The sequence below is a fragment of the Microtus oregoni genome, unplaced genomic scaffold (assembly GCF_018167655.1).
Source record: "Microtus oregoni isolate MIOR12 unplaced genomic scaffold, Mior012 000026F_ref0000081, whole genome shotgun sequence".
In the NCBI taxonomy this organism is placed as follows: Eukaryota; Metazoa; Chordata; class Mammalia; order Rodentia; family Cricetidae; genus Microtus; species Microtus oregoni.
The window spans coordinates 30,249,608-30,273,208 of NW_024543085.1; the positions used below are offsets into that span (position 1 = coordinate 30,249,608).

At 37.1% G+C, this 23,601-nt stretch overlaps 1 protein-coding gene across 16 annotated transcripts in view; it reads left to right on the plus strand.

The window, feature by feature from the left end:
* The window catches only part of Agbl3 (AGBL carboxypeptidase 3), a 77,618-nt gene that overhangs the window by 16,903 nt on the left and 37,114 nt on the right, over window positions 1-23,601 (plus strand). For 13 of the 16 annotated variants that reach the window (XR_005976438.1, XM_041675623.1, XM_041675625.1 and 10 more), the window contains 6 exons: window positions 1,919-2,026; window positions 8,029-8,167; window positions 8,946-9,725; window positions 13,377-13,545; window positions 22,009-22,135; window positions 23,396-23,496. Coding sequence is in view for 14 of the 16 variants with exons in the window: in XM_041675623.1 (XP_041531557.1) it covers window positions 1,919-2,026; window positions 8,029-8,167; window positions 8,946-9,725; window positions 13,377-13,545; window positions 22,009-22,135; window positions 23,396-23,496 (1,424 nt within the window). In the remaining 2 variants the exon portion in view is untranslated. Of the gene's footprint in view, window positions 1-1,918; window positions 2,027-8,028; window positions 8,168-8,945; window positions 9,726-13,376; window positions 13,546-20,783; window positions 21,699-22,008; window positions 22,136-23,395; window positions 23,497-23,601 lie in introns of those variants that run through there. The other 3 variants (XR_005976439.1, XM_041675635.1, XM_041675636.1) reach the window with 3 other exon arrangements.

A 23,601-nucleotide genomic window follows, 5' to 3' on the forward strand; every position in this document is an offset into this window, starting at 1 on the left:
ATGCTGTAGGGTATTCATAAGCACCATTTAAATGTTTTGTGGCAGAGCCTCTTAAAAGAGCTGCAATGTTTTGCAGCTAAAGCTGAGTCAGGAAGCCTCTCTTAAATGAGAGTGTTTGCCTCTAGCAAACAGAGCCCACCTGAGAAAATGCTGCTATCAACAAGCTGTGCTTAACTCTATTCTTTTCTGTCTAGAATTACTTCCTAAGTTCACTCAGGCTTTGTGTGAATGCAGTTGTCCACACAATGGGCCCAGTTTGTTGCATGGAGGCTGCTTGGTAGTTTCAGGATGCTTGGCCGCCTGACTAACTAGTTAGTTCCCAGCTGCCCAGAACTGAAATAATCACACAGAAACTGTATTCATTAAATCACTACTTGGCCCTTAGCTCTAGCTTCTTATTGGCTAACTCTTACATCTTAGTTTAACCCATCTCCATTAATCTGTGTATCGCCATGTGGCAGTGGCTTATCGGCTAAGTTTCAGCATGTCTGACTCTGGCGGTGATTCAGTGGCGGTTCTCTGACTCTGTCCTTCTTCCTCCCAGCATTCAGTTTAGTTCTCCCCACCTAACTCTGTTCTACCCTATCAGGTTTATCCATTAACCAATAAAAGCAACACATAGACAGAAAGACCTCCCAAACCAGCCTGAGATACAGAGTGAGAATGTATTTCAAAAATTAAAGGTGCAAATAAAAACAGAATTAAGTGCACTGTGCAATTTTGAAGTAGATCATTTTACTATTGATACAACTGGTAAAGTCTCTGTTGGAATCTTAGGGTTAGACAGCAGTAACAGACCAAAATTATGATCTTGAAGGGTATGCTAATGGCTTTATGGGAGAATTTCTTCTTTTTCAGGAATATACAAGTGTTTGGAAAGATTTAGTACTGTATTGCTAAAGTATTTTAGGGAAACGATTTTAGTTTACTGTTGTTTGCTTTCCACATATATCCAATTGCTTCAAAATAAGTCAGAAAACAACATACCTAGAAATAAATCTAACAAAGGACATAGAAGTTTTATGTATAACCATAAAACGTTAGCAATAGCAAATTTTAAAGATAAGTAAATAGAGGGCATTTCCAGAGAGGAAATGCCTAGCTGAGCCTAGAAAGACTCCTAGTGCAGATGGCATCTCAGCATGGACTTATGAACCAGATAGAAGAAAGGAGCAGCATGCTGAATACCAGCATCCCTTCTCTGGTCCCGGACTCTCAATGATGTGATATGATGGGACCTGACTTGCTCTGTTGCACCTTCCCTGCCACTATGGATGAATCCACTGAAATCACAAACAAAAACAAACCCTCCTTTAAGTTTGTCAGTTGTTTTATCTCAGAAACTAAAAAGTAACTAATATAAGGGGAGATAGTAGAGTCATGTTTTGGAAGGCTCATTCTTGAAAGACATAAGCTATCCCCAAACTAATCTATAGATTTGGTGTAATCCCAACAACAATTGGAACTGGAAATTTTGTGGAAGTCTTAAGAATATTCACCCTTCCTGGGGAGAGAAGAAACAAATCTGTTTACCAGTTTAAGGGAGGACCAAGCAAAAGGCTGAAAACAGAGGAAGCAGAAAGTACGAAATGGAATGAGCAAGACACTTAGAGAAGGGATAAAATAGCATGGAGGACTCAAGAGAACTAGAAACTTGACTGTAGAGCTTTTGTCAGCATAAAATAACTGCTGCTGAACTGGACAGTAATTAGCACAAGGTGCACATCCAGTCATGAGTTCTGATCCAGTGTGACAATGTTATTTCTTGTGATGAATCCTTGATAAAAAATCTAGCCCTCTGTAAAACGTTGACTTTTAGGCTGCGTATATATCAATCAGTAATTTGAAAGCATATATTAAAATTTATTTTGAAGTTATATTCAATTATTTCTCCCTTCTTTTTTTTTTTTTTTTTTAGAGTGGACTCCTTTTTTTCCTGAGCCAGTATATGTCCCAACGGGCATGGAAATAGAACCTGTTTACCCAAACTCCAAGGAAGATACTGTGGTTTATCTAGCTGAAGACGGTGGGTATCTTTAACACACTGATGTTAAATATAATTTGGTGTCTGATTTAATGTCTTAGACCTTTTTGTTGTTTTTAGAGGGAACTTCAAATTACTTGGAAGTCCCTGTTGTCTTAATAACGTATGACTACATATTCAGATGTTTAGTGCTGATTCTGTTTTCGCAGACATATTTTAAATATGCTATCCATTAAATGGAAAATTCCATAGAGACTGAACTATATTTTGTTTGTTTTCAAATATAAATCTAGTGATATCCGCAAAGTCATTATTCCCTCTATCTGCAGTTTGTCTTTGTAGAATCAGTCAAGTGATTTTCTGTTACTTTCATCTCTGTTTGGTGATTTTTTTTTATGTTAGCGTCTTTGAAAGAAAAGAAAATAGTCCATATTGCAAATAAGATCCAAAGTTATATTCTAGGAAAGTGTTTTTAATGTTTGAGAGCTCTACAAATGCAGACATCTTGTCTGCCTTTAAGATAATGCATGCTGATAACTTAACAGAAATCTGGGTCAATGTCCTAATTATGGGACTCTTATGAAATTTCCTCATTAGAGTTTGATATCTTATTGTTTCTATATATTAAAGTAGCTTCCAGAGAGCATACATGTTGAGAAAGCAAGCATGCTAAAGAAAAATTCAGAATGGCTGTTTGTCTACAGTGACAGTTCCAGAAATCATGTACTCACACATATATAAACACAAAGTGATAAGCACTTGTCAAATTTTAAACTTTTGTTTTCAAATATTTACATAACTAACGTATGATCTTTCACACATAACTGAAATGAGGTAACTAAAAAAATTAAGTGGTTTAGGGCAATAAGGAGGTTAGGTTAGGTTAGTCAGAGTTTACCTGAAGAAACTTAATGAATTTACAACAGAGCAGATAGAGCTGAAGGAGACAACAAGAGGCTATCAACAGAAAATGGCCTGTCTCCTGGGTCTGAATTAGTAAGAAAGTGGTATGGTCTCTAGACCTACAGCCGGTAACTATGTGAGAAGGCAGCTCCTAAGCCACTGTGGCTTCCGGTGAAGAACACATTGGGAGATAGCCGAATGTCACTCTCTCCTACCTTCCCAAGTTCTACAGAGCTTTCTTCTGTCCACAGCAGAGGCTCAGAGACCCTCCCAGACAGTCCCTTAAGATCAGGATACTAGAAGCAGAGAATGGAGAGAAATGTGCTGTGGGAAGAGAGTAGAGGATAGGCCTGAGGGAGAAACCGTGTGCATTGCTGTTTGAAAACCACCTCACCTGATTGTAGCATTGACTTTGGCAGTTGTGAAGATCTGCCTTTAAATGGTTTGAAAGGAAACCAATGGAAATAAGATTTGAAGATGAAAACTTTCTACCATACTTTCATCAGCATATAAAAGATCATTCTAAATTACTTATATTTCTCCATGTTTTATTAATATTGAAAACAACAGAAAAGGGTTTCAATAAGTTAAGATATAAATTAAGTACCAATGAACACTAACGGTTCCGAGAAAGCTGTAATCTTCCAATAGGCTATGGAAGACGATGACACTGTGATATGATTATCAGGGGTGTTAAATCAAGGTGAAATAGGCTGAGTTTACAATTTTTTGGAACCCCAGAGAATTCCTATTTACCTGCTGGTGAGTTCCCAAATATTCTGCAGAGCAAGTGTTGTTCTGATTTCTGTCAGTGATCCTAAGCTCCCTGGAGATAAACTCACAAAGCAAGCATGCCTTTATGTCTGGCTGCTCTGCCTCAGGGCTCTGTTCTTCAAATCCACTGTGCTACTTGATGCTTTCACACGCCAAGTAATTCACCCTTCTATAACTACAGAACAACTTACTCTCTTTTTATGTTCATGATCTATTTGGAATAATTTTTGATGCATGGCTTGGAATATAAAAGTTAAGGTTTATTTTCCCACACACCTGTTTTTGAAACTATTTCACTCTGAAGTATTGAAAAGACTATCCTATCCTCCATGGAAGTGTTTAGCTACCTTAGTGAAATGTCAGTTCACAGTATACATGTCAGTCTGTTTCTAGACGGTATGTTCTGTGATGATGTATTGATGAGTGTGCTAATACCACACTGGTGGTGTAGCTTTATCCATAGCTGGATACTTTGATACAAAAAAATAGCCATTTGAGCTTTTTTATTAGTATTTATATTGTATATCTTTTTCCACCATTTAAAATGTTTGTTTTGTTTTTGGTTATGTGAGGCAGGGTCTTACTGGGTAACACTGGCTAGCCTGGGACTCACTATGTAGACCTGGCTGGCCTCAAACTCATAGATTCACCTGCCTCTGTTTCCCAAGTGCTGGGATCAAAGGCGTGAGCCATAGTACTTGGCCGCATCATTTAGTTTTTAATCTGTTTTCTTCATTTTTTAAAATAGGTACTTACAACATATAGCTGTGCCTGGCTTTTTATATAGTTTGAAGATATGTTTTTAAACTACGCTAATCAATATAAGTTTTGATGCAATTGGATTCAATACTTACCATCTTGCTGTGTTGTATCTTTTTTTTTTTTACTTTTTTATTAGGTTTTTGTGTGGTTGCCTTAGGTTTTTTTAGTATATGTCTTTATAAAAGATTCTCCTTGCAGCTAGGTGTTGGAGGCACATGCCTGTATCTTAATACTCAGGAAGCTGAGTGGGAGGATCACAAATTCAAGGCCAGACTGATATACACAGGGAAAACTTTTCTCAAAAGTAGATTAACTGGGGATGGAGAGATGGCTCAGTAGTTAAGAGCACTTTCTGCTCTTGTACAGGATCCCAGTTAAGTTTCCAGAGCCCACACTGGAGAGCTAACAACCATCTGTAACTCCAGTTCCAAGGGATGCAACACCCTCTTCTGACCTCCAGGGACACTAGACACGTACATAGTGTGCATACATACATACAGGCACTAGAATATATATATGTGTGTGTGTGTATTTATGTATGTATGTATTTATATGTATATATCTTTTAAAAATTAATGATTTTAAAATAAATATAAAAATTACTTTAAAATAACCCTGTCATTTCATATATAATACAAAAATCTTATAAAAATGTATTTTCAATTTCCTTTTTATCATAATTTCAAATGTATTTTAACTTTTTCGTGTGCTAAAAAAAGTAACTGTTCCCTTCATTAGTAATCTTTTAGATAATTTTTAAAAAGAAAAATGACTATTTACTTTTAATTTCTAGTATTAATTTCTTTGTGTGTTTGTGTGTGCATTCATGAGCATCTATATGAGCACATGCATGTGTGTAGAAGCCAGAAGTAAACCTGTGTATCATCCTCAGATGCTGTCCACCTTGGGTTTTGCAGCAGGGTGTTTCATTAACCTGGAACTCACAGACTAGGCTGGTTTGGCTGACCCAGCAGGCTTCAGGGATCCCTAGAACTTGGATTAGGGGCTCTGCCACTACACCTGACTTTTACAAATGTGGGTTCTGGAGGTTGAGCTCAGATTCTCGTGGTTACTCAGCAGACATTGTACTGACTGAGCTTTCTAGCTCCCTGGCCATCAAACACTTGCTTATTTATCTGTTTATTTACTTATGTATTGTATAGATCCAAGTTTCTGTCTAATAACACTTCTGCCTGGAAAAACTTTACTTATTTCTTGTAATGCAAATTAATTCTGTCTCAGAAAAAAAATATTGTCTATTTGACAAATTTTATCTTGCAGCACTTGAAAAATGTTCCAAATTTATAACCTCTGAGACTTTTAATCTTTATTTCTACATAGATATGTTTGTTGTTCCTTGAGTTTTTTTTAAACTTTGGTTTCTTGCCAGTGACTAATGTCAGAATCTCAGGTATTATCTCTTCACACTTTTCTTCTCCTAGGATTTCAGTCTGAATATGTTAGGTTATTTGATAGCAACAGTTCTTGGATCCGGCAGTCTTATTTTGTATATTTTGTGTTACTTTTGTTTATAGAAACTCCTGCTTGAGTTTATGTGTTTGCTCACCATCCTCGTGTTTATTGAGTATCCTCTCCACTCTGTAAAGTCTCCCGATGAGCTCCTCAGGGGTAGTTTCAATTTTTGTTACTGCTTTTCATTTGTCATTTTCTATTTGATGCTTTCTTACATTTCCATCTGATCTTGTATATTCTTTTACACTTGGTCCTTTGACTTATCTTTTGCCTTCTGAATATTTTACCTGATAGACTCACATCTTCATTATACTAAACTGGTTATGTAGTTTTCTCTCTTGACCCACGTCTGTGGGATTGTCTCTGTGTATGTGCGTGCATACGCATATGTATTGAAACCCGCTGGTTGGTAGCTGAGGAGCTTATCTAGGTAGTAAAGAAAAATCAAATATTTTTTATGTGTGAAAAAAACTGAAAAAAAAGTCCTGGATCTAAGTCTTTAAGTGTATATTATGAGACTGGGGGAGGTATTAATTCGATCAGTATGGGAATTCAGTTTGTGTTAGATTTATTCTTGGTCTTCTTACTGTTACAGCACCACAGAATTCAGATTCCTCTACATCACCATTTAGGATGATGCAGAAGAACCTTCTCAGTTCTGGACCATTCTTCCTTTATGCTGCACTGCAGAGAAATGCTCTCTGAACTCCAATTCATAAATCCTTGTTATTTTTTACTCATGGCCTCTTAGACTGTTAGAGGGAACTGTTTAATCAGAACCACAGAGTTTTTAGTTGCACACATGGTCCCTAGTTCTCAGATGCGAGGTCTTTGCAGTGTGCCAGTGTCAGCAACAAAACACGATTCCATCCTGCAATTCCGCCTTTCTGCAAGTAGTAAAGGATTTGGGATTTTGAAAACAGTTTTCTTTTCCCAGATAATGTATATGAACACTAGTACCCTAGTGACAGTGTTTATTGTCCTTACTTCATAAGAATTTAAGGTTTGGGCTGGAGAGATGGCTCAGAGGTTAAGAGCACTGCCTGCTCTTCCAAAGGTCCTGGGTTCAATTCCCGGCAACCACATGGTGGCTCACAACCATCTGTAATGAGGTCTAGGGTCCTCTTCTGGCCTGCAGGCATACATGCAGAAAGAATATTGTATACATAATAAATAAATAAATAAATAAATAAATAAATAAATAAATAAATTAAAAGAATTTAAGGTTTTGTTACATAAAGAAGAGGGAGAAATGATCTAGTTAGGGTTTTGTGCATTGTCAATAATGCTTTCTTGGAAATGTTTTTGTGAATATCAGGTTGTGTCCATGAGAAGAACTATTGCAGGGACAAATTTCCCTTATACCCATATGCCCCTCATACCCTCTCAGAGAATCTGCTTTCTCTTTCTAGTCCACACTCAACCTTTTGATGACTGGTTATAATTTTTAAAAAGACTTATTGTTAAATTACATGTCGCTTGTGTGAGTATGCGCACAAATGCAGATGCTAGTGCAGGCCACAAGCATTGGGTCCCTTGAAGCTGGAGTTACAGGCAGTAATGAGCCACCCATTGAGTCTGAGTGCTGATAACCAAACCTGCAAGAACAGGGTGCCCTTTAACCACGGAACCATCTGATCAGCCCTAACTAATTGTTAGGGCTGGTCAGCCCTAACTAAATGAACTTTGCTATGATCTGCACCAAGTACACTAGTACTCATGACCCTCTCTCCTTAGATTCTGAATTGGACATTTTTCCTGCAACCATAGGTAATAGAATTTTCAGTAGCTCAAAAGAGTTGCAAATTTGCTCACTCACAGTAGTAGGCTTTTGTGCTGCAGGACTGAAACAATGCACTTCCCAGTGTCCTGTGTCCTACGCATAATCCAGAATGTATCCTCTGAGTTAAGTCTTCCTGGTGTATAGAACTTATTTAAAGCTGTAAGCTTTTCCCTAAGTACAGCTTTCGCTCCAACCCACAAGTGTCGATGCGGTGTCTGACTTGTCATTCTGCTCAAAATGTTGTTTCATATGCCTGTGATGTTTTGCTTGCTGTGGATTATGTAGAAGCATGCTGAATATGAGATTATCTGGATATCTTACAGTCACTGATTTCGTCTTCTCTCATCAGCTTACAAAGAGCCCTGTTTTGTGTATTCCCGCGTTGGGGGTAACCGGACGTCCTTGAAACAGCCCGTGGATAACTGTGACAACACTTTGGTGTTTGAAGCGAGGTTTGAGAGTGGTAATCTACAGAAGGTAGTCAAAGTGTAGGTTTTAATTGTTTTTATTAGAGGAAGTAGGCCATTATCTACTTACTAGGTTTTTTTTTTTTGGATTAGGTATATTAAAGTTCTTAGTCTCCATTACTTAACTGTAATTCCTGAAGTACAGATGCTAACTAGAGTATTAAAGGTTTATATTTATTGAACCTACTCCTAGCTCAGCACTTATAATACTATGTATATGAACATTAATACAAAGTTGTTTGATAAGGAAAATCACAATTAGAAAAGATTGGTATGTGAATAAATCTTAGAGTGAAGACGTGTCTGTCTTCATTAAGGATCTTCAGCGACTGAGTGTGGGTACAGATAGTTATCAGACTTTTTTCTGCTAGTTCAAATTTTGAAACCTATGTGACTGTTACTTTACATGTACTTTCAAAACATTCTCAGTAATAGCTACTTTTTTCTCCTAGAACTGGAATTATTAGAAAATAAATTTTTGAAGGGGAAAAAAAATCAAACAATGACTTTTTTCTTCAGTTTCAATAACTCTTTACCTATTTTTGTAGGAAATAATTGTATTGAAACATACAAAGGAATACAAAGGCTTCATATTTAAATATCAATTACTCATGAAATAAAACTTTCAGAACTTAATTTTTGTGGTTGTTTGCTATCAAATTCTAAGTATATGTTGTTTCTTCCCAAAAGAACTATCTATGACTATATAAAATAGATAAAAATAAGATTATTTTTCTAATATAGCTTAAACTGAAATGTCATACTTATGTGCTTTTTTCCTTCCTTTTTTGTGTATTAGGGCAGATTATGAATATCAGTTGACTGTGCGCCCAGACCTCTTCACAAATAAGCATACTCAGTGGTACTATTTCCAGGTCACTAACACCCAAGCAGAAATAGCCTACAGATTCACTATTGTCAACTTCACCAAGCCCTCTAGTCTTTACAATCGGGGTATGAAGCCACTGTTCTATTCTGAAAAAGAGGCCAAAATCCATAACATTGGCTGGCAGAGAATAGGAGACCAAATCAAGTATTATAAAAACAACCTGGGACAAGATGGGCGCCACTTTTTTTCTCTTACATGGACATTTCAGTTTCCACACAGCAAGGATACTTGCTACTTTGCTCACTGCTATCCATACACTTACACCAACCTTCAAGAATACCTTTCTGGCATCAACAGTGACCCAGTAAGATCAAAGTTTTGTAAAATACGTGTCTTGTGCCACACACTTGCTAGGAATATGGTGTATGTCTTGACAATCACTACTCCCTTGAAGAACAGTGACTCAAGAAAGCGCAAGGCTGTGATTTTGACTGCAAGGGTTCACCCAGGAGAGACCAACAGCTCTTGGATCATGAAAGGCTTCCTAGATTATATTTTAGGAGACTCGAGTGATGCACGGTTGCTTCGGGACACTTTCATCTTCAAGGTGGTACCCATGCTGAATCCAGATGGTGTGATCGTGGGAAATTACCGATGTTCCTTAGCTGGACGGGATTTAAACCGTAACTATACATCTCTCCTGAAGGAATCTTACCCTTCTGTTTGGTATACAAGGAACATGATCCATAGGTAAAATAATCTGTAAATTGCATCTCTGCTTAATTCGTAAATTTGGGAATCAAAACTTTGCTCATACAATCCCATTCATTTCTTTTACTCTAACTTTTCTTTTTTTACTATTTTTATTGTGCTATACATTTTTCTCTGCTCTCCTTCTTTCCTCCCCCTCCCCTTATACTCTCTTCCGTGACCCCCACACTCCCAGTTTACTCACGAGATGTTGTCTTTTTCTCCCTCTTATAATGTAGCTCCATGTATGTCTCTCTTAGGGTTCTCATTGTTGTCTAGGTTGTCTGGGGTTGTGGACTATAGGTTGATAACCCAAACCCAGAAAGACAATATAATATGTTCCCACTCATAAGTGGCTTCTAGACATAAAGCAAAGAAAAAACCTCTAACTTTTCGTAAGATAGTTCATAAGCGATTTTCTTCCTTTCCAGTTCTGATCACACACCTTTCTGGCACTGTGAACAAGCTCTTTCTTGAATGAGAAAACAGGCTCCAGAATATTTCACTGGCTTTGAGAAACTGTGAAGTTTGCATATCACAAATTTGATTTCTTCCTAAAACTTATAGTAACCTTGATGACTACTGTAGCCTCGATGGTTACACTGTTTTTTTTTTAATCATCTATGTGTGAATATTAACTACAGACCAAAGCTTTCTGGAATTATGCCAGTCATACAGTGCTGAGTGAGTCCTTAGACTTACTTAGAGTAAACTGTAATTTCCCTTTTTTATATAACTTATTTTTTATTTTTTAAAGAAAATGATCGTTTTTTCACTTTATATACCAATCCCAGTCCCTCCCCTCCTCTCATTCTCTCCACCTCCCCCCCCCTCCACAGAGAGGGTAAGGCACACTGCTTTGGGGAAGGTCCAAGGCTCTTCCTACTATATCTAAGCTGAGCAAGGCATCCATCTAAAGGAACTGTAAGATTATTTTTTAATTTTTTGTCATTTTTTAATTTTTTTCCTTTTTCATTGTTTTTATTGAGCTATGCATTTTTCTCCACTCCTTTCCCTTCCTCTCCCCTCCCCTCCTATCCTCTTCCATGGTATGTACCCATGCTCCCAATTTACTCAGAAGATCTTGTCTTTTCCTATATCCCATGTATTAGATCTATGTATGTCTCTCTTAGGGTATTCTTTGTTGTCTAGGTTCTCTAGGACTGTGAATTGTAGGCCGTTTTGTTGTTGTTGTTGTTTGTTTTTGTTTTTTCCTTTATGTCTAAAAGCAACCTATGAATGAGAACATATGATATTTGTCTTTCTGGGTCTGGGTTAGCTCACTCAATATAATGTTTTCTAGCTGTATTCATTTGCCTGTAAATTTCAAGATGTCATTTTTTTCTGCTGTGTAGTACTCCATTATGTAGATGTACCACATTTAGGTTGTTTTGAGGTTCTGGCTATGACAAAAAAAAAATGCTACTATAAACTTAGTTAAGCACATGTCCTTGTGGTACAATTGAGCATCCTTTAGGTATGTGAACAGTAAAAATAACTGAATACATGTAATGTGCCCAGGAATCTGGCATAGAGTTAAGGACATTAGTGTAAAAACTAATGAAATCTAAATAAAGTTGGGAGCTTAGTTAATGATAGTAATGTGCCAAGACTGATTTCTTTGTTTCTGAGAGCATAACAGATTTATACAACACACTAACCAAAAGAGAAGCTACAAAAGAAGTAGACTAGAGCACTGCTTTTCTAGCTTTTGTGTCATTCTTGTTATTTTAAAAATGAAATATATAAGCCGGGCGGTGGTGGTGCACGCCTTTAATCCCAGCACTTGGGAGGCAGAGGCAGGCGGATCTCTGTGAGTTCGAGACCAGCCTGGTCTACAAGAGCTAGTTCCAGGACAGGCTCCAAAACCACAGAGAAACCCTGTCTCGAAAAACCAAAAAAAAATATATATATATATATATATGTGTATATATATATATATATATATATACATACATATGAAGGTAGTTGATGGAATGCCTATTACATTATCTGTGATGTCTATTTAATGATCTTTGACATTAAGAGTTCCTGGCCTGACACATGATGGATTACAAGCCAATATAGCTTGACTTGTCTCTATGGAAGCTAATTTAAATGTCTCAGTTCTCAGTTTGCCTTGTAAAGAGGTTAAGGCAGGAACCAATTCAACAATTTCTGAAAGAATTTCAAGAAAGGGAAATACCTTTAATTCAATTACTCAAGAGCAGGTAAGAAAAACAAGAAGGCAGGCAGCTAGGTATAGGAAGGTGACAGGATGTCAGTATACACAAATTAAGTATGCTTAAAACATGTTCACATAAGAGGAAACTCTTAAGATACTTAATATAAAATATTTAGAATAATTACTGATGAACAAAAAGAAAATACCAACTTACGTTAATTAATGCAAGAGAAGAAATATTAATATCTCACTTTACTTCAGAGGTAATATTAATTACATAGGTGTAATTAATTCCTAGAGCTTTCTAATGATGCTCTTGTGGGAAGTTGAAATATCGCCAAACCTCTGAATATTGGATTTTACAGTGGATGGCATGTTTCATATTTAGTGGTCGTGCTTTAAAATCTAGTTTTCTAAGAACTTGTAATAATGTGTTGATTCCTTTGTGTTAAGTGGATTTTATCAAATAAAATCAGTAAATTAATGCACATAAAATTTCATTTTTAAATTTTATAACCATTGTTTTTAATAAAAGTGATGTTTGACTTTTTATAAATACATACTTGTAATACAGTTGTTAATATTTTAGTTTTTACCCTTCTAAATATATAGATATAGCAAATGACACATGCAATTTTAATTAAGTGATGTAGAAATGCCATATAAAGCCTGAAAACAGGACAGAAGAGACAAAAATGCTCATACTACTAATACCGCGGCACCATTTTTAAAGGCTCTTCTCCAGTACTCTTCAGCATCCATCTGAGAAGCCTGCTTCTCAATTTAAAATAACTGAGTGCTAAATTATGCAGGTGATGGGTTGTCCTCTTCAGATAATTTCTTTTAAGTATTTTTTAGAGTTTTATTGGAAAAAAAATTCTGTTTAAAATTGAGTGTCATTTTTTTTTTCTCAGAATGGTATTCTCAGAGGCTAACTTCTCATTGTTTCCAGAACCAAATTCTGAGGCACTCCATTTTTAACAAATATTTGGTGCTTGTGTGCATAGCACTGTTGTGGATGGTTTTTAAACATTCCCCATCTTTAACAAGCTTAAATAACCAACATGAAAATTTCCTAGACAGGTGACAAGGAAATGGTACGAGCAAGGTGTTGCCAAGTTCCAGAACCACCTTAGTTCTGACTAGACTGGCTGGGTAGGAATGGGTGAGACTGTTCTGAAGGCTGAGAACACTACAAGATGAAGGAGAAGACTCTCTAGCCCAGTAGAGCGTTTGGAAAGGTAGTGGGCAAAGGAAGGGAGATCTGTCTTCTGTGGACAACAGAAAACCAAAGGACAAAGCAGAGAGATCTGCTAGGAGTCTTGGGAGTGGGAGAAATTTGTTGTTATCATGGAAAACTAGAGCATAAAAAGTCAAAAAATGATATATTTTAATTTTTATTTGTTTATTATATATGTAAATCTATATTACCTGTAGAAGAAGATTCAGAGGTAAAATTAGTGACTTGCTCCTTTTCTTTACAATAGGTTAATGGAGAAACGAGAAGTTATTTTATATTGTGATCTTCATGGCCATAGTAGGAAACAGAACATTTTCATGTATGGCTGTGATGGAAGCAGCAGATCTAAAACAAAAGGATTATACTTACAACAACGAATCTTCCCACTTATGCTGAGCAAAAACTGCCCAAATAAAGTAAGTAGCATTAAGAGTTTAACTTTCCTTATTAAATACTGCACATATGGGAAAGTCAAGTTTGTCATCCTACTTGTTAACCTGCTTTTTAAAATTAGTTTTGGTTTTGCTTTTTTTTAAAACTGATTTTTACAATTGACTATGAGAAAAAAACTGTTTGAGTCTGTTTAATGCCCAATTATTTAGAGATATTTTCAAAAAAAAATAAAAACAAAACTTCTTTCTTCTCTTCTCTCTAAGAGCAGCACTATTTACCTTCTGAACTTTTTTTCATTGTCATTTCTCTTATCAATTTCAAGGTCTGACATTTTCAAAAGATTTTTTTTTAGTGTATAAGTAATACAGACTAAAGATCGTGATCTTAGGAAATGTACAATAAATTTATTAGAACTTTCAAAGAAAAATTTAATGACCAATATTAAAAAATACTTAAAAAGTAGAATTAGAAGAGAATACAGTGTAATATTTTTGCTAATGGTGAAAATGTTGGAGCTGTTCAATTACTGAATTGTTAAAATAATTTACTTTTTTAGAAAAAAAGAATTAGTGTAGCAAACAAAAAATCATGTGGACTTCAAAGTCTTAATGAAGCATTTTAATTATAAAGAACTAAATGGGAAATACTGCTTTCTGAGGCTAATTGGGACTCAAACATACCAAAAAAAAAAAAATCCCGGTGATTTGATAGAAAAGCTATCTATAGAAAGAACAGGTTTGTTGTTTCAAGAATACTTGTACCTATGGGAAGATCAGAGAAAACAATCCCATACCTGAATCTATAATTATATTATGTCAGCAGTGATAGGTATAAAATTCATTACTCCTATAAAACTATCCACTATCTCTCCTATCTCTAAGCTGTTTTAGCATGTTTATTGACATGTTACTTAGTCTTCAATCTCTAATTAGTTGTGCCTTACATGAAATGGACCTGTTTCTTGAATGCCATAACCAACCAGTCTGCATTTAAACAGCTGTTCCACCTAATACAGTGATTACTTAAAATATAGACACCTCCAATTCTATGTTCCATCTGAAACATTTCTCATTACAACATTCAGGCAAATCTGCAATCAAAGGTGTAGAGATGAAATACTTTTCCAGTAAACAAGAACAGGTAGCTAGAAAGCAGGGGAGATAGGTAAGAACTGACCAACACCAACTGGATTTGATTGACCACTATAGAACAAGTCAATGTCTAGGTTCCAAGTCAATATTTCAAGCCAATATCTAAATTTCTATACAAGAAGCTGGAAAGGGAAAACAAACTAAACAGAAAACAAGCAGAATGAAGCAGACAATAAAGAGAAGTGGTGATGTTGGAAACGGAGATAATGGAGAAAACCATGAAACAAAGTTTGTACTGGGAAAGATCAATTAATATTGATAACACTTTACCAAAACTGACCAGAAAGAGAAAGATGACAAAAATTACTAACTCAAGAATGAAAGAGAGGGGTATTAATTTGAGCAGATTCTGCAGACAAGCACAATAAAGGAATATCCTTGTGGTTCTACTCAAAAATTCTTGGTTTTTTTGTAATTTGATGAAAATTTTCATGAGTTGTTATAAAACTTTGAAAGATACATATATTTCAATAAATTTAGGAGACTTATACCATATTGTCAGAAATTACATTGATTTGCTAGAAAGAGCTACAGACCATCATTCCATATTTAAGATTCCTGGGTCAACAGTATTGGCTCAGCAGGTAAAGGCACCTGTTGCTAAGTTTGATGGTCTGAGTTTGACACCTGGGACCCACATGGTGGAAGGAGAGAATAAACTCCAACACATTGTCTTCTTGCCTCCAGTCAAGTGGTAGCATATGTTCAAGAGGACCTGAGGCTAAATAGAACATGAACTCTAGGGGAAACTTGCTACTATATTCTGATAAATGGGCATAGCAATAAAACTACTCCTGATTACATAGCTATAGCTATGCTCATAGACTCTTATATTTCTCAACCCTTATCTGAAAATATTCCTGCATTAGGTGCTAAGTAACCCACAACTGGTTAACAAGTAGAGAATAAAAGACTTCGTAATGCTCATCCTTAAATGGGATGCCTGTATTACACTCTCAAGGCTCAGGAATCTGTGTAGAAGAGGGAACACAGAGAGGGTAAGAGCCAGAGGTAGTATATGACTTCAAGGAAACAGCACTGTCCAGACACAGCAGGGCGGATGCACATATTAACTCACAGAGACTGTGATAACATACACAAGACCTGCTCAAGTTCAAGCCAGACACGATTCCAACATGGAGCAGGGATGTAGGCATGGAGTTCTGCCACTAACTATTGGGCAGTTTTCTTCAATAGATTCATACCTAGTGTACTGACCACACTCCAGCGCAGACCTCACACCCAGGAGTAGTATACCAAAACAAGCTGAACTCCATGGATTTTGTTGTTGTTCTTGTGGATGATGGTGATGATGGGGAGAAGGAGAGAGAAGATGAAGCTGGGTGGGTAAGGAGGTGGGAAAGGATCTGGGAGAAATTGGGGTAGGGAAGTAAATATTCTATGGAATTATCAAAGATTGAATAAAATGTTATTTGAAATAGATAAAAAAGATATATAGAAGAAAGACATGAAGTTGTAAGGGAGAGGAGATGGGAAGGGTCTTGGAAGAATTTGAAGGGAGGAGTGAAGAGTGGATGCAATCAAGATACATTGTATATATGTGTGAAATTTTCAAAAAATTAAAATTAAAATTAATTTTTTCAAATAAAGATTGAAGATTTTTCCAAACTAATAGAAACATATACAAAAATTCTATACTTGATATCACACTGGACTTTTCTTAGAGACTTTTCTAAGATAATGTTTTTCTCAAAAAATCAGATTACAAAACAAGAATTCCTCTGCTTAATCTTTCTTTTATTAAAGCAGGACTAGGGGCTGATCTCAGAGATTCAGGTATGTGGCAAATGCTGTCCTCTGAACTAGAGATTCAGCCCTATGCTTCTCTTCCCATGCATCCTTCTGGAAGTTTTAAGTAATGCTAAGAAGGCAGACTCACTGCATGGAAACAATGAAGGCATGTTTGCCCACATATGAAGTTCAAAGTATCTATAAAACCTCTTAGGGGAAGTGATTTTAGTACATTGTAGGGGGAAAGTTCACTCTACAATTTCTAGTCAAAATTAGTAACTATAAGCTAAAATTGAAGACAATACTATTTTGTCATAATTCTAAGTAATGTGTTGCAAATTAGGTCTGCACAATAAATAACCAGGCCAGCTCAAGGATGACAATTATGTTTTTAATGGTTATAATAATAATGCTACAAGAGTGGGAGGTCCGACTTCCTATCTAGGTGGCTGGAGCCAGGCAGAGAGAGCTTGCATCTGGGTCCTCCCAGTTTTTTTTCCTGGGCTCCAGGTAGCCACACCTTAACTAGATGTGATTGGTTGACAGAGTTTACCCATCAGTAATGAATATTTGTAAGTCTAACAAAATGTTTAAATCTGTATGTTAAACCCTTAAAAATATTGAGAAATATCCATGTGAATGGAGAGATATTCTGTATTTTGAGTTGAGACAATAAACACAGATATTCAGTCTTTCATAAATGAAGGGTAGAATTAACACAATTTCAAGAAAAATCAAAACATAATTGTTTACAGAAATAGGTAAATTTGTGTTTGTTGTAAGTAATGCAAAGAAATTGGGCCTAACAAATCAATTTTGGAAAAAAGTTAAAGGAATCTCACTATCAAATTTTCAGATAGGATAAAATAATCGTGATTGATATGATATAGTATAGGGAGGGGCATAGACACTGAGAGCAAGTCCAGCACAGTAGTAAGTACACACACACACACACACACACACACACACAGTCTCTGTCAAGGTACATAGGAAATCTAATATAAGACCTTTCAGTAATTGGTATTACAATTGGACAGCCATTAAAACATCGTCCACCTAAACCTCACATTTTAAATGTTATACATAAAACTTTTATCACATGAAGATAGACAAAAGGTTCTTGAACATTGTGATAGTTGCTAGTACACCAGCTTGACAGGATCTAAAATTACTGAATTGACAAGCCTCTGGGTGTGTCTGCAAAAGTTTAATGAGATTAGATTAATTGGAACCTAAATATGGGCAGAATTATTCCATGGGCTGAGGTCCTGTAGTAAATACGAAGAAAGTGAGCTGAGCACAGGCACTCGTTCTCTCTTCCTCTTAGCAGCGGAGGCAGTACAGCCAGCCTCTTCAACTTCCCAGTGCATTGTCTCTTTGCCGTGGTAGACTGTACTCAACTGGGAGCCAAAACAAACCCTTCCTTTTTAAAAGTTGCTTCTGTCGAGTATTTTGTTACAGCAGCTAGAAAAGTAGCTGATACAGGCATATACCAAGCTCATGACCTATTGGGTCACAATAAACAAACAAATTAGACTTCATCAGATAGATTCTTTTGTTCTATGAAAGGTCTCAGAAAGAGGATGCAAAGATGCTATAAATAGAAAACTCATTTCTGACATAGAACTTATATTTAGAATAACTCAGTAATAAAATAACTTTACAAAAAATAGCACTGATATTAGATGTTAGTGATACTGTCTTAGGGTTTTGTTGCTGTGGATAAAGGAAAACATTTAATTGGGGCTGACTTACAGGTTCAGAGGTTTAGTTCATTGTTGGCCTGGCAAGAAGTATGGCAGCATGCAGGCAGACATCATGCTGGAAAAGTTGCTGAGAGTTCTACTTCTGGACCAGCAGGTAGCAGGAGGAGAGAGCGACACTGGGTCTGTCTGGAGCTTCCAAAACAAAGCCCACCCTTTGTGACACACTTCCTCCAAAAAGGCCACACCTACTCCTACAAGGCCACACCTTCAATAATGCTACTTCCTATGTGTTTATGATGGCCATTTTCATTTAAACCACCACAATACTTCATCAGAATAATATATAATGCTAAATGGGCACATGAAAAGAGGTATTTGGCTTAATTAGCCATCAAGGAGCTACAAGTGAAAATCATGAAGATGAGATACAACTACATGCTTAATATGACTAAAAATTTTTTAAAAGTGTTGCTTATATCCAGTGCTAAGAAAAATTTGAAGCATATCTATTGTTCAGAGATATGATTATTAATACAATATTTTAGAGAACAGTTTGCCTTCGGACTTAAATGAACAGTTATCATGTGATTGAGCAATTCCATGCCTAGAGATGAACCATAGGAAAAAAATTAAAAATTGCATTCATATGTAAACCTGTATATACAAATATTTTGGAAGCTCTTTTTAATTTCTAAAAATTAAATAATTCAGCCAGGCAGTGGTGGGATATTCCTTTAATCTTAGCACTTAGGAGGCAGAAACAGGTGGATCTCTGAGACTTTGAGCCCAGCTTGATATACAGAACTAGTGTCAGGACAGGCTCCAAAATGCTACACAGAGAAACCCTGTCTTGAAAAAAAGAAAAGAAAAAAAATTAAACAATTCAAACTAGACTTTATGTAGTACAGTCACACAATGGAATGAATCACCCTCAGCAATAAAAGAGAATGAATATTTCTATGTGCAACAACTTGGATAAATCTCAAAAGTATTTTACTAAAGAAGCCAGTCTTACTGGTGCTCCAAAGTGGGTCTCTGTCTCTGTCTCCTTTCATCGCCTGATGTACTGGCTTTGGGGGAGCCTAGGCAGTTTGGATGCTCACCTTACTAGACCTGGATGGAGGTGGGTGGTCCTTGGAGTTCCCACAGGGCAGGGAACCCTGATAGCTCTGTGGGCTGACAAGGGAGGGGAACTTGATTGGGGGAGGGGGAGGGAAATGGGAGGTGGTGGCGGGGAAGTGACAGAAATCTTTAATAAATAAATAAACGGAAAAAAATAAAAGATGAAAACGTTAAAAAAAAAAAAAGAAGCCAGTCTTAAAACATTACAAACTCAACCGGGTGGTGGTAGCACTCACCTTTAATTCCAGCACTCGGGAGGCAGAGGCAGGTGGATCTCTGTGAGTTCAAGGCCAACCTGGTCTACAAGAGCTAGTTCCAGGACAGGCCCCAAAGCTAAAGAGAAACGCTGTCTCAAAAAAAAAAAAAATCACAAACTCAGTTCCATTTAGATAACAGTCTTGAAAACACAAACACATAGTGACAAAGGGAAAAGTGAGGTGGCAGAAGAACAGAAGAATGTGACAGCAAGGCAATAGCATGAAGGGAGTTAAAAAGATGGGACGTGGGGATCAGGGAGAGAACTGTTCTGTATTTGATTGTGGTAGTGAATCTCTACACATTAAAATCTCAGAATGGACACAAATAACTTATGTTGAATAACACCTCCCCCCAGTCACTTGGTGTACACTTGTCTTAGTAAAAGAAACCAAAACAATGTTGATCTCTTTATAAACAATATTTCAATACATCTCCAATGCCTTTCCTATGAAAACAGACTCCTTATATTCCTGGAATATACAGGATGAATCTTCATTCTAAAACATGCAGACTTTCTAGAACTTACTAAAAATACAGGATTCTGTGTGTGGTGGCACACATCTTTAATCCCAGCAAAGATAATTGCTATGCGTATGAGGTTAGTGTGAGCTATATAACAAGACACTGTCTCAAAAAATGCAAAAAGCAAGCAAGCAACAAAACAGGAAGTGTTCCTAAAGGTATAATATCCTGTACTAGTAGTAGCAAAAAAATAATACATTTATTTGGAGGGGTTGGAGAGATGGCTCAGCAGTTAAGAGCACTGGCTGTTCTTCCAAACATCCTGTGTTCAATACCCAGCAGCCATATAGTGACTTACAGCCATCTATCATGGGATCTGATGCCCTCTTCTAGGAGAAAGGTATACATGCAGATTGGGCACACATATACATAAAGTAAAATGAATAAACCTTGAAAAAAATTAAGCTTATTTGGGACAAGTTATATGATGATAAAAGCATATTTATTGTTGGCGTTACAATTTCTATTCTCAAAATATAAATACATAATCCTTAAAACAAATTACTTTCCATCTTGGTGGTGGCAGAAGTTGAGTCTGAACCACACTCAACTCTGGTGAATTAGAGGTCACCCTAGGCTACAGGAGATCCTGTTTCAAACAATAAAATAATAATAGTTATTTTTATTGACCAGGAAATAAAAGGTAACACCTTCAGCTTTGAAATTACAATTTTTACAGAGATGCTGTTTTATTTTTCATTCTGTTTTTTTGTCCACTTAAAAAAAATTTTTTACTGATGACGTCTCAAGGCCCTCCAAGGTCACAAGTTTCTATCAGTGATCCAAGGAAGCAACAGAGAAAACATACGGTATTCTCCCAGGAAGAAAAGCTGGTCCTGCGAGAACATCTTGATAAGTGAATGCACCCAATCCAAGAGCAATGCATGGCTCCAAGATTTGGCTTGAAGGAGTCCCATATCAAGATTTGGTTCAAGAACAGAGGAGCTATGAGAATCCGAAGTAGGCTCCAGAACTCCTGGGAAGCCTGGCTCTGGATCTCATGATAGGCCTACCTGCCTATGTCCCTCTCGTCACCTCTGGCAGTGCAGATTCCATATGCCAGGGCCCCGAGCTCCAAAATCACCCATCCTCTGTTGTCAAACTGAGTCTGTAAATATCTCAAAGTCCCTTAATTCCACCAGGAATGCGAATGCAATCAAGTCTTCAAAGGCACTCAGATCATGAAAGGATTCCACGTCCCCATGTGTCCCCAGACCCATCAACAAAACCAAATCTCCGAATGCATCAAGGCACCCTAACGCTGGGAACCGGAACAGTACACCCTAGACACCAGATTCCCTTAAGTTCCTCAGTGAGTTCTGGCTCTGAAGGTTCCCAAGGCCCTATGGTGTCTTCAGATAAATGTGACCAGCAAGTTCAACCTGGAGCTTCAAGGAAGCAACGGAAGGAACGTACTGTGTACTCCCAGGAACAAAAGCTCCTCCTCCAAGAACATTTTGGTCAGTGCATGGACCCCAGCCTGGAGCAACATGTGGAGCTGGCACTGATGACTGGCGTGACCGAGTATGAGATCAAGATCTGGTTCAAGCACCAGCGTGCTAAGTACAAACAGAAGAATCTGGAAAATTCACGAAGTCCTGCTAGAATAAAAAGGAAGCTTCAAAGATGTTCTGTGTCTACCCATTCCCATTGTCACTTATCTGTTCCTGCCCTTGCAAATACAGAGTCCATGTCTCTAGGCAAAAAAAAAAAAAAAAAAAAAAAAGATTGAAAGAATTACATCACTTTCTCCCCCTCTTTTTTCCCCTCCAGCCACTCCCAGCTACTCTCTCCTGAACTTTTTTAATTTCCCACCTACATTTGTACCTGTGTATCTGTATGTAACAATAAAAATTGAAGAGAAGGAGGCCTGCATCTGTGTGTGATAGTAATAAAGGAAAACAGCCTGCCTGCTTGTTCCTTCTTACCCTCTTCCCAAAAAGTGCATGTGCCGCTTCTAATCACTGCTTCTCAGTTTTCCTTCTCAGCTTGCAAGTTTAACGTTCAGAAGAGCAAGGAAGGGACAGGAAGGGTTGTGATGTGGAAGATGGGCATCAGGAACAGCTTCACCCTGGAGGCCACCTTCTGCGGATCTACTCTTGGTAACTGTCCTTGATGACCTCTTCCTGACAGTAAATCAAAGCTAGGCTTTGCTGTAAGATTAGTGATATGGACACCACTAGTGAACATGTTCTTTCCACTTAAATGCACACTTAGGTTTGATCAGTCCTATAAGCAGGATGAATAAATGTCTACTGTGTGGTATCTCTGTGTCATCATTCCCTCTTGTTTATAAAAGAATCTTCTGGGATGCACTCTTTACTAATCTTCAAGCATTTGTTGTTGCTGTTAAGGGAATTCCTATGGATTTTTTCAAACAGAATTCCTGATGAGGCCAAGAAAAAGCAGTGAATGAACTTTAAATATTTTTATTAGATTTGTTGTTTGCCAAGCAAAAATAGAGTAGCAGTTTACATTATTTCCTTGGTTGGTTGGTTCATCCACTCATTGGTTGTTGTCAGTTTATATTTGGAACGAAGCCCTTCGTTCCTGCAACTAAAAATGAAGCTATGCTCTGTAGTCTCACATTAGAAATATCTGTGTCATGCTTAGCATGCATTAGTGAAGTTAGAATATTCTTTATTACAATGATTTTAACACGTAGGGAATGTTTCAGGTCGGGGTTGTATTGTGGTACCTGCCTGTGATCTCAACACTCAAGAGAAAGGCAGGCAACTCTTGAGTTCGAGGCTAGCATGGGCTACATAAAAGAACTTTTCCCATTTTGAAAAAGGAAAATTCTGGAAACTCATATATGTAATTTCAACCTAGTATTGTTTTTGCTTTTGTTCTGAGACAGAGTCTCTCTACATAGCCCTAGCTGTCCTGCAACTCACTATGTAGAGTAGACTGGCCTCAAACTCACAAAGATCTGCCTAACTCTGTTTCTGAGTCACTGGGATTAAAAGTATATGCCACCACGCCTAGAGATTCCTTTTTTATAAAAAAAAAAAAAATGTGACCTGAAACGGAGGTGACATCATTCATGATGGCAATATTTTCTCATGAGGTTTTTCTGAGTAGTTATCACAACTAGTAACTGGTGACCATAACTGTAACTGACTTTCTGCCTTGCAATACATATCAGTGTATGCACAGTAAGCTTTGCTCCAGGTTGTGTGAAAGGATGAGCAAAAGCTTTAAGCTGTTAAAAGACCTGCTCCAGAGAAGAAAATCTAAAGGACAGAATATGGAATTATACCCGTGTTTTATTTATAGTGTCTCACAATTTAGATGTATCTGAAAAGAAAAAAATAGTAACTCATCCTCCAGAGTGAATAATTTTTTTTTTGATGTTTTAGGTAATAAACGAGGCACCCACTTCAGCACAAAAGACTTAGAGTCAATGGGATATCATTTTTGTGATTCTCTATTGGACTACTGTGATCCTGACCGGAGCAAGGTAAGTAAATCAATTTGAATAAATGTCAGATTCAGGCTGTCAGATGGACAACCTGTCTGCTGTCCTACAACGGGTGTTCCCTTTCAATATCTTAATGGCTCTCTG